This window comes from Perissodus microlepis, chromosome 7 (assembly GCF_051167445.1).
Source record: "Perissodus microlepis isolate ML-2025 ecotype Zambia chromosome 7, ASM5116744v1, whole genome shotgun sequence".
NCBI classification, from domain to species: Eukaryota; Metazoa; Chordata; class Actinopteri; order Cichliformes; family Cichlidae; genus Perissodus; species Perissodus microlepis.
The window spans coordinates 12,804,498-12,818,257 of record NC_140467.1 but is presented as its reverse complement, the minus strand read 5'-3'; the positions used below and the strand labels follow the sequence as shown (position 1 = coordinate 12,818,257).

The window sequence follows — 13,760 nt, the reverse complement described above, 5'->3', positions numbered from 1 at the left end:
TTAAACTACAGCGACCTTGGTCCAGGTCTTACCAAATGAAATAATGTTTAAATAAAAATAATGTTTACTTATATTTTCCGGAAGACGAACTTGACTTATTAACCCGCTGCCGCAGTCATGTGATTGCATTCATCTAAGCACATGACAGGTATCGTTTTGACGGTGCAGTTCGCGCTAGTGAAGAGCGAGGGAAGTCATGTCTGTAGTAACGTCTGGACGATACACTTTTCCCAACTATAATTTGGTGTTTTTTATTTTCCTCCAGCTTGGGCTGCACTCAGTTGAGGGAGTATGGCCTTTACCGCAATCTATTACCTCCTCACCGGAGCGATACCCTCTGAATCCCCAGGCTTTCTACTTTACTTACGGAAGTCAATCAGCTGCACAGGAGGGCTGCTCTGTTCTGGATGAAGCATTTAAGAGATACTTTTCTCTTATTTTTCCAGACTACTCATCTGGTAGGTTTTATAGTGAGGTGAAATTCTTAAAATGCAAAAACGAAGTAAGATTTAAAGTCTTGCTGAACTTGAACGTTGTAGTTGTTCAGTCAGACTGTTTAGGTATTCGAAAAACATTAAGGATATGAAATAGCCTATAAAAACTAACTTTTTGTGAAAGTCTAATCTGGACACTATTAGTAGATGGTTTGGCATTATAACACGTTTAAAACATGATTGTAAACACACAATAAACAGAGCAAAGTGCTCACGTGGCTTCAATGTTGTTTGTCATGCTGGCTTTTAAAACAGATCAATGGTCATTGTACAGACAACAGGTCATCAGTCAGCCAGCACGGGCATACCAACTGAAAATAACCTCACAATAACAATGGATGAGAGTAGCACAGCTTCGTTTTTGTCTTTTCAGAAACAAACACAAGAACCACAGCTCCTAGGGAACAAAAATCAGTGTGTAATGTGCTTAAAGTGCAAGTTCACTTCTGCAAATACTGTGGTAATGGTTTAATATTTATCACCACCAGGTTACGGTTTTCTGCGATTCAGTGTGGATAAACCATTTACTGTCCAAGTAAGTGTCGGCCGCGATGATTGCGACAGCTACCCAGATGAAGACTCTTCTGAGCAATGTAAGTACAACCCGCTGATGCCCATTGATTAGAGCAAGTAACACTGTTTTGTAATGAATTTAACCACCATAATACTATATAGAGATTGACAAAATATCATAATTTCTCCTGTTTGTGTTCCAGACACTCTGAGCGTCTCTGCTGGACAAGCATCTCTGAAGGCAGAAACTGTGTGGGGTGCTCTAAGAGGTGATTATAGCATATGTAAAATATATCTGAAGAGCATTGGTAATTAAACAAACATGTTAACCATCACCTTAAGCTGGCAAAGTATGTCAAAGCTTGATGGGTTGTAGCAGATTTCTTGTTCTACTACATATTCAGTAAGTAGCCTGTCAGATTGTGCTATGTATTTCCAGTTTTTTTTAACTCATGTGACTCAACTGATGCAACACTTCATGTGGCACACACAGACACCTTCTTTATAGTTTTACTCAGTAGAATTTCAAGTAGGCCTACTGCATGTGGATTTATAAAGTAGGGAAATTCCAACATTTTGTCAACCTCATCTATCATGTATAACAAATTGCTGATTATGTACTGTACACCCTCTGTTTAAGCACAGGTCTGGAAACCTTCAGTCAGTTGGTTTATCAAGAGGATTTTGGCTCAGTAAGTCGCAGTTTTTCCAAATGCACAAACTAACAACAAGGCCTCTGGAGTAATCACGTTTCAAATATGTGCATAATTAATATTTTTCCCTTTTTTCTGTTTGTTTTTAATTTAGTATTATGTGAACAAGACTGAGATTGAAGACTTCCCCCGCTTTCAGTTCAGAGGGATTTTATTGGACACTTCACGTCATTATTTACCACTGCAGGCCATTTTAAAAACCCTGGTAATAATCAGACGACACAATCGAAACTTCAGCCTTCTGTTTGATTCACTGTATTTATTATAAGCTGTATTGACATACATGTTTTCTGTTAGGATGCGATGGCCTTCAGTAAGTTCAATGTGTTTCATTGGCACATTGTCGATGACCCCTCCTTCCCTTATCAGAGCCGCACCTTTCCGGACCTGTCTGCTAAGGTTTGTTGATATTCTTCTTTGAGGCACTTACGTAAGTCCTATCATATGATCCTCACTGTAACTATGCACATTCATTACAATTTGCCTTGCAAAATTATACTCATTTTCTAAGGTGTTCTTGGCTACTTTATCCCAGAAATCTAAGTAAGTTTAATGCATATAGACTCATGAGATAGGAAATGGCTGAAAAATAGCATCCACTCTGAACAGCGACTTCTGGCTCTTATTCAGGGGGCTTTCCATCCGATGACTCACATCTACACGCAGTCAGATGTAAGAAGGGTGATCTCATTTGCCAGAATGCGGGGAATAAGAGTCCTTCCTGAGTTTGATTCACCAGGCCACACTCAGTCTTGGGGAAAAGGTAAAAATTCAGTTAAACTCCCAACATCCAGTAAGTGACATTAATAATAAACAGTTTAGTCCAAATGATTTCAGCATTTTGATCTATAGAAGAAAAAGTACTTGGCATGATGTCTAGTTAAGGCTCAGTAGGAATAATTTCTGCCAAATCTGCAAGTCAAGACTATAAATGGCAATATAATATGTAGTGAAAGCTGACTTACTGCTTATGTGGTTACATCAGTGGAACAAATTGTCTGCTCTCGATAGAAAATGCAAAAAAATGTATTTGAAGGATATGACTGAGTCAAATTAATTATTTACAATTATTTCTCAGGGCAGTCTGACCTGTTGACTCCCTGCTACAGTGGGAGCAGCCCTTCTGGTACTTTTGGTCCTGTTAATCCAATATTGCCCTCCACTTACAAGTTCATGGCAACACTATTTAAGGAAGTGTCTTTGGTGTTTCCTGATTCCTATATCCACTTAGGAGGAGATGAGGTTAACTTTTCCTGCTGGTAGGTTAAAATGTAACTATCATTTACACGTCAGCTGATTGTTAACAATTTCAAATAAGTTTTTCTGATTTTTGCTAATTAAATAAAAGAGAGTTTATGAAAATTTTACATAAACAATGAACACATTTTTTTTTCTGTAGGAAATCCAACCCTGATGTCCGAGCATTCATGCTGAAAATGGGATTTGGAACAGACTTCACCAAACTGGAAGCTTACTACATGGAGAAGTAGGTTGTAAAAGGGAAAATACAACGTAGAAGGTTTTGCAAAATACACCAACTGATGCATTCATGTGCTTATCTTTTTTTAGCATTGTGAACATCACTGTAGCTCTCAACAGAACATCCATTGTGTGGCAGGATGTTTTTGACTATCATGAACGAGTAAGTACGCCCCACCTAAACACTTATATTTCATAATATAAAAAATGTACATTTCCTGTGTTTGTGGTTTTTAGAGGATGTGGTTGGAAGTGCATGATGTTGATTTTAACAAGTAAAAATAAATTTGAAATAAAAAAGTGAATTTCAATGAATTTTATAATATTTTACCAGGGCAGTACTGTGCAAAAGCCACCCATAATTTATTTATATTCTGCTAAGAAGATAAGAAATAAGTGCAGTTATGTATATAAATGTTCCTGCACTTAGGCAAGCTTTCTGGTAATTTCTTTAAGTAGTCTTCAGGAATAGTTCTCCAGATTTGAAGGACATTCAAAGCTCTTCATTTCTGTTGTCCCGCATTGGCAGTGTTTGTGGTCATTGTCAAGCTAAAAAATGAAGCTGTTGCCAATCAGACGCTTTACAGATGGTATTGCATGCTGGATCAAAATTCTTGCTAATCTTGCTGCTAATGACAAAGTGTCTAAAGATATAATGTAAAATTCTTTGCTGGTTCATCCCTTGGGTGTGTTTCTATGCATGAATAATTCATTGGTAAGTGTTAAATGGCCTAAAAGAAATCCTTGGGTACAAGGATTGGACTGAAATCGAGTGCTAAAGCAGCCAATGCCCAAAGAAAAACCAGCCTGGAGGTCTATTGTACAAGACAACCCCTGAAAAATTACAACAAAGTATTGCTCCTTGGAAGCAAAATATGAAGGAATGAGGAGTGGCTCAACATTTTTGCATAGTCCTGTGTCTTTACAGTTTTGTTCTTGGATTTTAATTATAGATATTTTAGAGTTTGTTCAAGTATCTACAGGATCCATGCATATTCTATAAAAATGCACCAGTTATTTTTGTACTTGTTGTGACACTGTTGGCTCAGTTGCTATTAGCTCTGCAGATCAGTACAGGATGGAAATTGTCACATTAAAACAGAACTGGCTAATTGTGGAAAAAATAAAATCCTCTATTAAGAAGTTCTTCAGATACATTTGATACAAATTTAATTTTACACTCTGCAGGTTTAGTGGTTTGAGCCAACTAACCAGCAGTTTAAAACAGTTTGTTGACAACATCCATCTGTTCTGATCTGATCTTTCACCATGGACTGTATACAAACAATGGATGTGAGAGGTCTGAAAAAACACAGCCAATGCACAGTGCCTGAAATCGGCATTCTTTCTAGTGTCCTGAAGGGGGCGAGTCACTTGAGTGCAAAAAGAAAGCTTGTGTTTAGTTTCAGTTGCCAGTTTTAAGCCTTACTGATGCCCAACGTGATACTCGTTAAAACAGCAAGAGAGCAACAGTAAAGACACCTAGCTGTGTCCATTATTTATATACAGTCTATGTATATCATGCTTTCTGTTTATCTGTCTGAGAGCCCAAAGCCTTGTGTTACAGCACACTTCTCTATCAGTGGTGGAGGTATGGAGAGAGGGCTGTTACCTGTGTGAAGTACGCAGGGTGGTTAAAGCAGGGCTCAGGGTAATTCTAGCCTCTCCATGGTATCTGGACCAGCCCGGACCTACACACAACTGGGCCCGCTACTACACTGTGTGGCCCCTCGCCTTCAAGGGTCAGAATATGAAAACTGTGTGCTGTGCAGAGTTAAAGATTTTCAAGCTGCTGTGTGTGTGTGTTTGTTTGTCTGATATTAATCAACAGATAAAACATGGTTTTACGTAAAATATATATCTATGGATAGCTAAAATTTGGGGACTATTTACATGGTGTACAAAGTGTTTAATTTGTATCCACACCACCAGTTTATACATCAGTGTTACTAAGACTGTTCTGTGTCCCAAGACTGTACCTGAAATCATTTTTTTTTTCAGGTATGAACAAATAATAATAATATAACTTGGTGTGTAAAGAACTTGGACACAGCTACAGAGAGATGTGATTGTTGTGATGCTGCTTACTGCTGAACACACATATAAAAATCCTGCTACTGCCAGCTGCTTTGCCAAAGCAAAAACCCAGCAATTGACTCTTTGTTTATCTGGGAGATAATCAAAGAGTTAAGCATATGGATAATGGTGTCTTACTAAATATTCCAGATTTTTTTTATTTTTTAAAAAAAGGTCTTGAAAGCATAACCACATGCTTGCTCCTGACCTAATCTGCTGGTAGCCCATTAGAGATTCCACAGCTGCTTCCATCAGACAAGCTTAGCAGAAGAAAGTTACAGATACTGTTCATGTTTGGTTCTCCAAGCCATTTAAAAACCATTGTTTTTATACACAAAACTGCTGGAAATTCGAATCAAATCAAATCAATTTTATTTATATAGCACTTTTAAAAACAACAACTGTTGACCAAAGTATTGTACAATAAAATAATCAGATAACATTTAAAAGGAAAGTAAAATAAAAGATAAGACAATAATAAGAATAAAAGAATGACAGACTCATACAGAATTAAAAGCCAAAGAGTAAAAATGGGTCTTTAAATGAGTTTTAAAAGTATCCAGATTCGGAGAAGTCCTGATATGTAAAGGCAGTTTATTCCACAGTTTCGGAGCAGTCACAGCAAAAGCCCGATCTCCTCTGTGTTTTAATCTAGACCTAGGGACAACTAGAAGCATTTGGTCCGCAGACCTCAAAGATCTCACTGGAGTATAGCAATTTAAAAGATCAGAAAGATATATAGGAGCTAGTTCGTGCAATGTTTTAAAAACAAGTGTCAAGATCTTAAAATCAATTCGAAAACTTACTGGCATCCAGTGTAGCGAGGTGAGTATAGGGGATATGTGCTCTCGCTTCTGCTTGCCAGTCAGTAGCCTTGCCGCGGCATTTTGAACCAGCTGTAGTCGGCCAATAAGTTGCTTTCTCAAAGTCTCTGAAGCAGAGAAATGGCTTCACCTTTGCAAGTAAGCGGAGGTGAAAGAAGCTGGTCTTGATCACATTATTTATCTGTTTATCGAATGTTAAATTACTATAAAAAATCACACCTAAATTCCTCACAAACGTTTTTTTATAATTTTCTAAGGGGCCATGGTCATAATGGTCACTCAATTCAGCACAGTTTTCTTTATTGTCATTATATAAATGTATGAAAAAACTCTTTAAGGGACAGGATGAGCAAGTTAACAGACTTTGTCTTAATTTTAGGGTATAAAAGCAAAGATAAATGTATCTTTGCAAGTACTGAGAAAGATGGGAAATTGTAAAAACATTATACAGATGTTGTTGAGGTTTTTCAAATAATGTCAAGGGAGATAACATGTTAAAAAGAATAAATGCAGCAGTTCAGTTTAACAATTCTCCGTGGACAGAGGCTGTATTGAGCACAGTTTGTTGGTAGTAATGTGAGGATAATATGCTGGTGAGATAATTAGTTTAACAGCCTAGACTGTATGCTTTGTCATCAGAGGCAGTTTTGGGATTCTGCAGAAGTTGAGCTTGATGCTTTCCCAGAAAGAAAAGAAAATTCTTGCCAACGTCTTTCACTTTCATCTTGTGCACATGCTTAGGAATAATGGCTCAAGGAAAGTTCAACCCTGGTTGCCAAATGTTGGCTACATGGGGATTGTCCAGACTGGGCATTTTTCCAGACATGAATGTGCACTAGATGAGTAACTTTGTGCTCTGGCTTGTGCTCTGAGGATTAGAAATTCTTTGAACTGTGGCTTTTTTTTAATATGTGACTTTTCTGAATGATAAAGTATTTAATACAAACATACTAATCAACTGGATTCAACATACTAAAAAAAACTTGGGCAATATAGCACACAAGGAGCAAGACAGTTGTTGTTGTTACCCTTCTCAGATTCCTAAGGACACAGTGCTGCACATCTGGAAGGGCCTCCCCGCTGCTTATGCGGCAGAACTCAGCGCTATCACCAAAGCTGGCTACAGGGTCCTGCTCGCTGCACCTTGGTACATCAACCACATTTCCTATGGCCAGGACTGGCGCAACTACTATACCGTGCAGCCTCTGAACTTTTCTGGTGTGTGTTGGCCAAGTAATATAACAAAATAATACAACCTTGCTCACTTATGTGCTGTCCATGGTGCTTCTCTGGTGGTGGGAGCTATCAGTAAAGATTTCTTATTAGTAAGACCCATTAAAACTCTGACTTGACAAGTTTGACTTGAAGTGGTGTGATAACATTGAACTGTAAATAGCCAATTCTAAAGTATAACATGTTATTAAAGAAAAAAAATCCACATCTTTTTCACAGGTACCGAGGAACAGAAGAAGCTGGTGATAGGGGGTGAAGTTTGCATGTGGGGGGAATATGTAGATGCTACTAATCTGACCCCACGTCTTTGGTAAGAGATTGAAAAGATCCCTGAAATGATCAAACTAGAGAACCTAAGTAGAATGTGCAGCCCATGAGATTAATCAAAATAATGACCGGATGAATCCAAAATCACAGGCCAAGGGCAAGTGCTGCCGCAGAGAGACTGTGGAGCGATGAGAAGCAGACCTCTGACGTGGACAAGGCGTTTCCTCGATTGCAGGACTTTCGTTGCGAACTCCTGAGGTACTTTAGCTTTTCTGATAACCCACATGGTATACCTCAACACATCACCGCACTCTTTTTTATGAGGTCTGCTTAATATACACCGATGCTTCTGTTTCACTTCGTTTGCAGGCGGGGTATCCAGGCAGAGCCTCTCTTTGTTGGACACTGCAAACACGAGTACCAAGGTGTTTGATTATAATGGACCGTGTGGCATTTTTGAGCATTTGAATCGATTAACTTCTGAGGTGTAACTGGAAGTAATTTTTTAAAAAAAATGGAATGGAATTTCAAGAGGTGTAAATTCTTCAAAAAGAAATTTTTCTCTGCTTTTAAGTCCAATTTACACTTGTGCTTTCTCAGGGATTTTCCTCTTTGTATTGCAACTGCTGTTTTTTAATTTTACATTTAATTTGATACATTTATATCATGTAGTGATCATATGTAATAAATGTGAAAGTTTACCTACATTATATGAGATGATTACAAAATATACAAATCAGTTGTGTTTGAGTTTAAAAGGCACACGCCAGTATGATGTAGCTCGCTCTCTTTTCCATTCAAATGTAATAAAATTATGATAAAGTCACATTGCTGTGTAGACTTTTATCAAAATTAAAATCCATCTGGATGTAGCATTTTCAGTGGGAGAAACGTTTTGTCTGAAAAACGCTACGTCCAGGTGAACAGAATCAACTTTGGGGGGTTTCTATACCTGGATGATTGAGCATCAAGATGGTTTTTTAATTATTATTAGAATAATACCAGAGACAACAGTTTGTCTCAGGTATAGAACACATGATCGTCTCATCCTAGGCAACTGATTTAAACTTAGAACCCTATTTTATAACTAGATTAATGTTACAAATGAAACTAACTGCACACCACCCTCAGGAAGCAACCCAAACAAAAGAAGAAAAAATTCTGTGGAAGGAAGAGTTTCCTCCAAAGCTTGCTGATATTGGACACAGACCCCTGCACATACTATCACTGTTTATTTAAAAAATAAACAGAAAAACCACCACCGTTTACTAGCCAGTGAAAATAATCTCGGGTTTATTTGGAGGAATTATTAAAACAGCAACCCTTTTCCTAGGTTTGCCAACCATCCTGGAATAAACACTTAGCCACCTAACGGTGACTAAGTGCTTATTCCAAATGGGTGGCCGTCTTATCCAGATGGGTGGCTGTCTGTCTGTAAAGGTTGATTGGAAGTGAAGAGAGCAGAGTGAAAAGAAGTGTGCAGTGATGAATAGACACTTGGGAGGCTGTTGGGCCAGAAACCACAGATATGTAAGCACAAAGGTACAGAAGTGGGAGACACAAAGGGAATAATGTGTCACAGTGGTAAAATGCATAGAGAGGTTCCTGTAGCAGCATAACTAGACAAAAGACACATGACTGTGTCTGGCCTAATTATAAAGCTTATAAAACAGATAAGCATCCTTTCAAAAGCATAAAGGCTGTCTCTTACCCAAGTCCTACACTATATAACAGACCAATCTGAGCAAAACAGTCCACCTGAGACCAGTTTACAACTTTCAGCTTTACTTTGATGCCATATAAAAAATAAAACTACCCATCATTCCACTTCTACAATTCAGGCTACCACAGGGCAAGAGATAGTACACCCTGGACAGGTCACAAGTCTGTCGCACAGCTAACAGAGACAGACAGACAGCCTTTCACACTCAAATTCACATCATTATGAGCAATTTAGAATCACAAATTAACCTTAACTTTACATTTTTGGACTGTGGGAGGAAGCCAGAGTAGCTGGAAAGAACCCAGAAATAGAGAGACCATGCAAACTCAACAAAGAAACGCTTTGGTCAGATTCAAACCCAGGACCTTCTTGCTGCGAGGCAACAATCCTAACAACTGTGCCACTGTGTTGCTACAAAAGCAGTGCAAAAATGCTGCAATGCCCTAAGATGCCATAAGAGAGTCTATATAATGCTCAGAACATTGGTGCAGCACTGCTCTTGCACAAAGAGACACTTTCAATTCTCCCTGGCTGTTTGTGTTTTTACACAGAAATCCAGACTGCTTCTGAAGTAACAGCGGTCATGACCCTTATTATTGTAAGTGAACTGTAATGTGTAAGCCCATAAATGTTCCAGTGGGTCATACAGCAACTCTGATTCATCATTTGGTCTTACTTAGTTGGTTCACTTTTGTAACACAGTCTAGTGGTGTGTGTCTCCCTCTACAGACCACCTAGGGAATGACTATGTTAAAAAATAAAATAAAGGCATTGAACTATGTGAATGGCCCTGTTTTAAATCATTTTAGGATGCTGTTGTGAGTGTCAGTGTATATACATGACTTCTATTGGCTGCTTCTTTTTTACAAGTCTTTACTGTCATTGCAGTTTAACCTATTATTTTTGTGTGCTGGACTTTTACTTGAGCACTGTGGGCTTTGTTAAGTAAATCACTTATCCCTGGCTTATTTTGACATTTCTGGGAAATAGTCAACTGATCCAACCAAATAAGATTAATTTGTCAGCAGAAACACAGATTTCACAGTAGCTGTCAGCGAGCATCTGTTGAATAGAGCTGACTTTACTCTGATGTGGGCCAAGATAGCTGATTTTGTCATTGCGTGGATTAAAGCAATGGTAGCAGATGGCAAGGAGGGCCAATCCCTATCCTTAGTGCTGACACCTCACTCCTTGTAATTCATCTGATTGGGGTGGAGTTGGGGGAGGGGGGTCCCCAGGAAATGCTGAACCAAACACAACAGAGCTTAAGCAAGCAAGCTCGGTTAACCTATCACTGGGGCCATTTAGAATCACACAGACATGCTGAGTCCTGTGTAATCAAAGCTTGTGCATATGTTAATATATGGGGAACAATATCATTAGCCTGTCAGGGTTAGGGTTAGTGTGCTTTATTTTCTACATATTTGAGGTGGTTAAGTTTACATATAAGTTGGTACAAAACTGTAACTTATTACTATTTTGAACTTTAATTACTTTAATCTCGAAAAAGTTCAAGTTTAAATGAATAAAAATCCTAATCCAAATAAAGAATGGTCATTTATTTTATGATTTGGCAAATTTGAGGATCCTGTAGAGAACCACTATAACTTTAAAAGTTAATCTCACTCTTTGACAACTGCTGACATTCAAGGAGATTATATCAAAAAGCTGCTTAGATTGATGCAAAGACTTGTGAACTAGCATTCAAGGGCATCCTGCGAAGGACAATAAAATTATGCCTTCCTTGTTTTTTGCAGGGCACGTAGTTTTTATGCAATGCACCTCACTACAATAATAAGTCTTTAATATGCACAAAATGTAGATATGCGATATAAGATAATGCCATTCCTGACCCTTAAATGAATGCAAGGCATTTGAAATGACCCATGCATTTGAGGGTTAAAGTGATGAGCAACTGATCTGTTTGATCTGACAAACAACAGAGCCAAGGTTTTACTGGTGACGTGTGTCCAATCACATGACCGGCGCTGTCCTCATAAATGTTTCCACTAAATACATAATCATCTAAACAGCTCATGGCAGCATGCTGCTAAAGATTGTGCCGTGTCTGCACAACCATCACAGGGCTGGGCAGGGAAGAAACGTGACAGTTATTCCTGGCAGATAAAAGACTCAAAGCAGGAGCTTGCTGATGGCTGCAGCATCTTAACTGTGCGGAAGAGAGTCAACCCCTCAAAAAACTGAGCTAAAAAGGACATGTGTAGTTCCTAGTGTTAAGAACAAAATAATCATCTCGCCCTGACATGTGAGGAACACATGTGCTACAAAATCTGATGTGGGAGTCCAGGTTGCCATACTTAAATATGTATTTCTGACTTATGAATCTCCTCAGAGGTCGTTTTCACTGTAAATTTATACTGTCACCAAGTGTGAAGTGTAAATGCTAATGTGCTAAATTAAGGTGTCCAGAGTGTATGGACTTTCAAAGCCTTATTTATTACATAATTGCTACATTTGCCTTCACCAGCACAGAAAGTTGGGTGGATTTAAATAAAAGTGGGAAACAAAGAAAATAGCAGCAATAAAGGAGAACAAAATAAAAATATCAAAGAGAGTAATAGTGATGACAAATGAATAAAAATATCCATTCAGCCATCCATCCGGTCTCCCTGATGCATCCACCAGAGTGTGTGAATGTCAGGTTAAAAGTGCTTAAGTAATAAAAAAAACCCACTTGTATGGATGAGGCCTGTAGTAGGAAAACATCTGATATATAACTACCAATATAGTATAAAACAAGCGATTCACATACCACTCAGGAAGTCTCTGGTTTGTCATGAAAACTATTTTTTAAATTTATTTTACTTATACACTTATACTAAGCTCTTTCTAAATATTTCTTGTGTCTTTCAGTCATTGTCCAAACAGAGTCAGAGTTGAAGGTCACTGACACTCAAAAAGTTCCCACTTCATCACCACCAAAGAATCCAAACGAATCACCCCTCCTATCATATGAGCTTGATGCCATTTTTCATCAAGGACATCTGACAGATCTTTCTGACCCAGGCAGTCACCTCCAACTTAATTTTGTTTGCCGGTACAACTTCCTTACCAGTCTTTCCCTTCTAATGTCCTGTCTCCCTCCCTTCAAACCCTGATGGGCAGCGTGGGCTCTCCTCCCTGACTCTGGTTCTGCCAGAGGTTTCTTCCTGTTAAAAGGAGTTTTTCCTTCTCATCGTTGTCAAGTGCTCGCTGACAGGGGATCATCTGATTGTTGGGATTTTCTCTGTATTATTGGAGTGTCTTTACCTGACAATATCAAGGACCTTGAGGTGACTGTTGTTGTGATTTGGTATATAACCATAACAAAGACACTAATACTAATGATTCCTACAGTCTCCATAGACTGAATTATTATGCTATATAAATAAAATCGGACCAGAAATTGAATCGAATTGATCCTTTTGCACATCTTACAGCAAAATATTACTTTTATTGACCAGTCTCAAGCATAAGCCATTACATTTTCAGTCTTTACAATCTCTCCACTCTTTCTGCATAGCCTTTTGAGGCAGGCAGCTGTGACATCTGTTTCTCAAACTAAAGATTCTGATATACTTGTACTCTTGCTCATTTGTGCACTGATTTTATTCTGGTTAGAATCAGTTTGAGATTTTTTTTTAAGAATTTTTTTTTTTGCCTTTTGTAGAAAAAAAGTTTATTTAGTTATTCATTCTCTCGTAAGCTGATGGTAACATAACTGACAAAAGGTTTTGTAATTATCATTTAGTCTTTTCATATAATTTCACAAGCTACCACAGCGTGTCAAACCTGTGAGTGTTATAGGTTCTGGGTTTACGTGGCCCCATGTGCACAGCAATAATTTGAAGACGACCCATGCTTAATACATTTATACACCAGTTTAGGGCAACAAAAAGAGCTCTGTTTTCAATGCTATGTTGGTCTCTTAAATTCAAGAGTGACTGATATTATGTAATTCAGTCTATGGAGACTGTAGGAATCATTAGTATTAGTGTCTTTGTTATGGTGTTATATGTGGTCAGCTAGATGCAATATTCAATACAGAAAATAGTGTGCAGATTTCTTTAGATTTTTGAGAGATGAGAATTTCCGTAAAGCCATTCAAGGCAAGAAAGGATTCATTTGAGTTAATCTAGTTCAAATTTTCTTAAAAATAAGTTGCATCACTCAATTAGGCAGACAGGGGCTTCAGAGAAAAGCCACCATATGGCAGTAAAATGGAATTACGGTTCAACCCTTTGCTGCTCTTTCAATCTTTGTGCTACTTCTTTTTCTTCTCATTATGCTCTTTCGTGACCCCTCACCCAGAAGGAGATCACATTTCATTGAAGGTTAAGCTCTTTTGCTAATTTGGGGTGGCTATCTTCTCTTGAGGTTGTAATGTCATTGACAGAGCCAATATGGCACAGAAGGAACATCTTAATTCTGGTATAAA

The 13,760-nt window shown here is 38.2% G+C and overlaps 1 protein-coding gene across 1 annotated transcript; it reads left to right on the top strand.

Annotated features, from left to right (window-relative positions):
- The first annotated feature begins 141 nt into the window (after positions 1 to 141).
- hexa (hexosaminidase A (alpha polypeptide)) lies at positions 142 to 8,427 on the top strand. Its single transcript, XM_084933500.1, has 14 exons — positions 142 to 458; positions 983 to 1,087; positions 1,211 to 1,276; positions 1,653 to 1,699; positions 1,815 to 1,925; positions 2,018 to 2,119; positions 2,351 to 2,483; positions 2,799 to 2,979; positions 3,120 to 3,206; positions 3,290 to 3,362; positions 7,137 to 7,317; positions 7,552 to 7,642; positions 7,750 to 7,857; positions 7,969 to 8,427. The coding sequence occupies exons 1-14, from the start codon at positions 197 to 199 to the stop codon at positions 8,030 to 8,032; spliced, it is 1,611 nt and encodes a 536-aa protein (XP_084789626.1). The 5' UTR covers positions 142 to 196; the 3' UTR covers positions 8,033 to 8,427.
- The last annotated feature ends 5,333 nt before the right edge of the window (positions 8,428 to 13,760 follow it).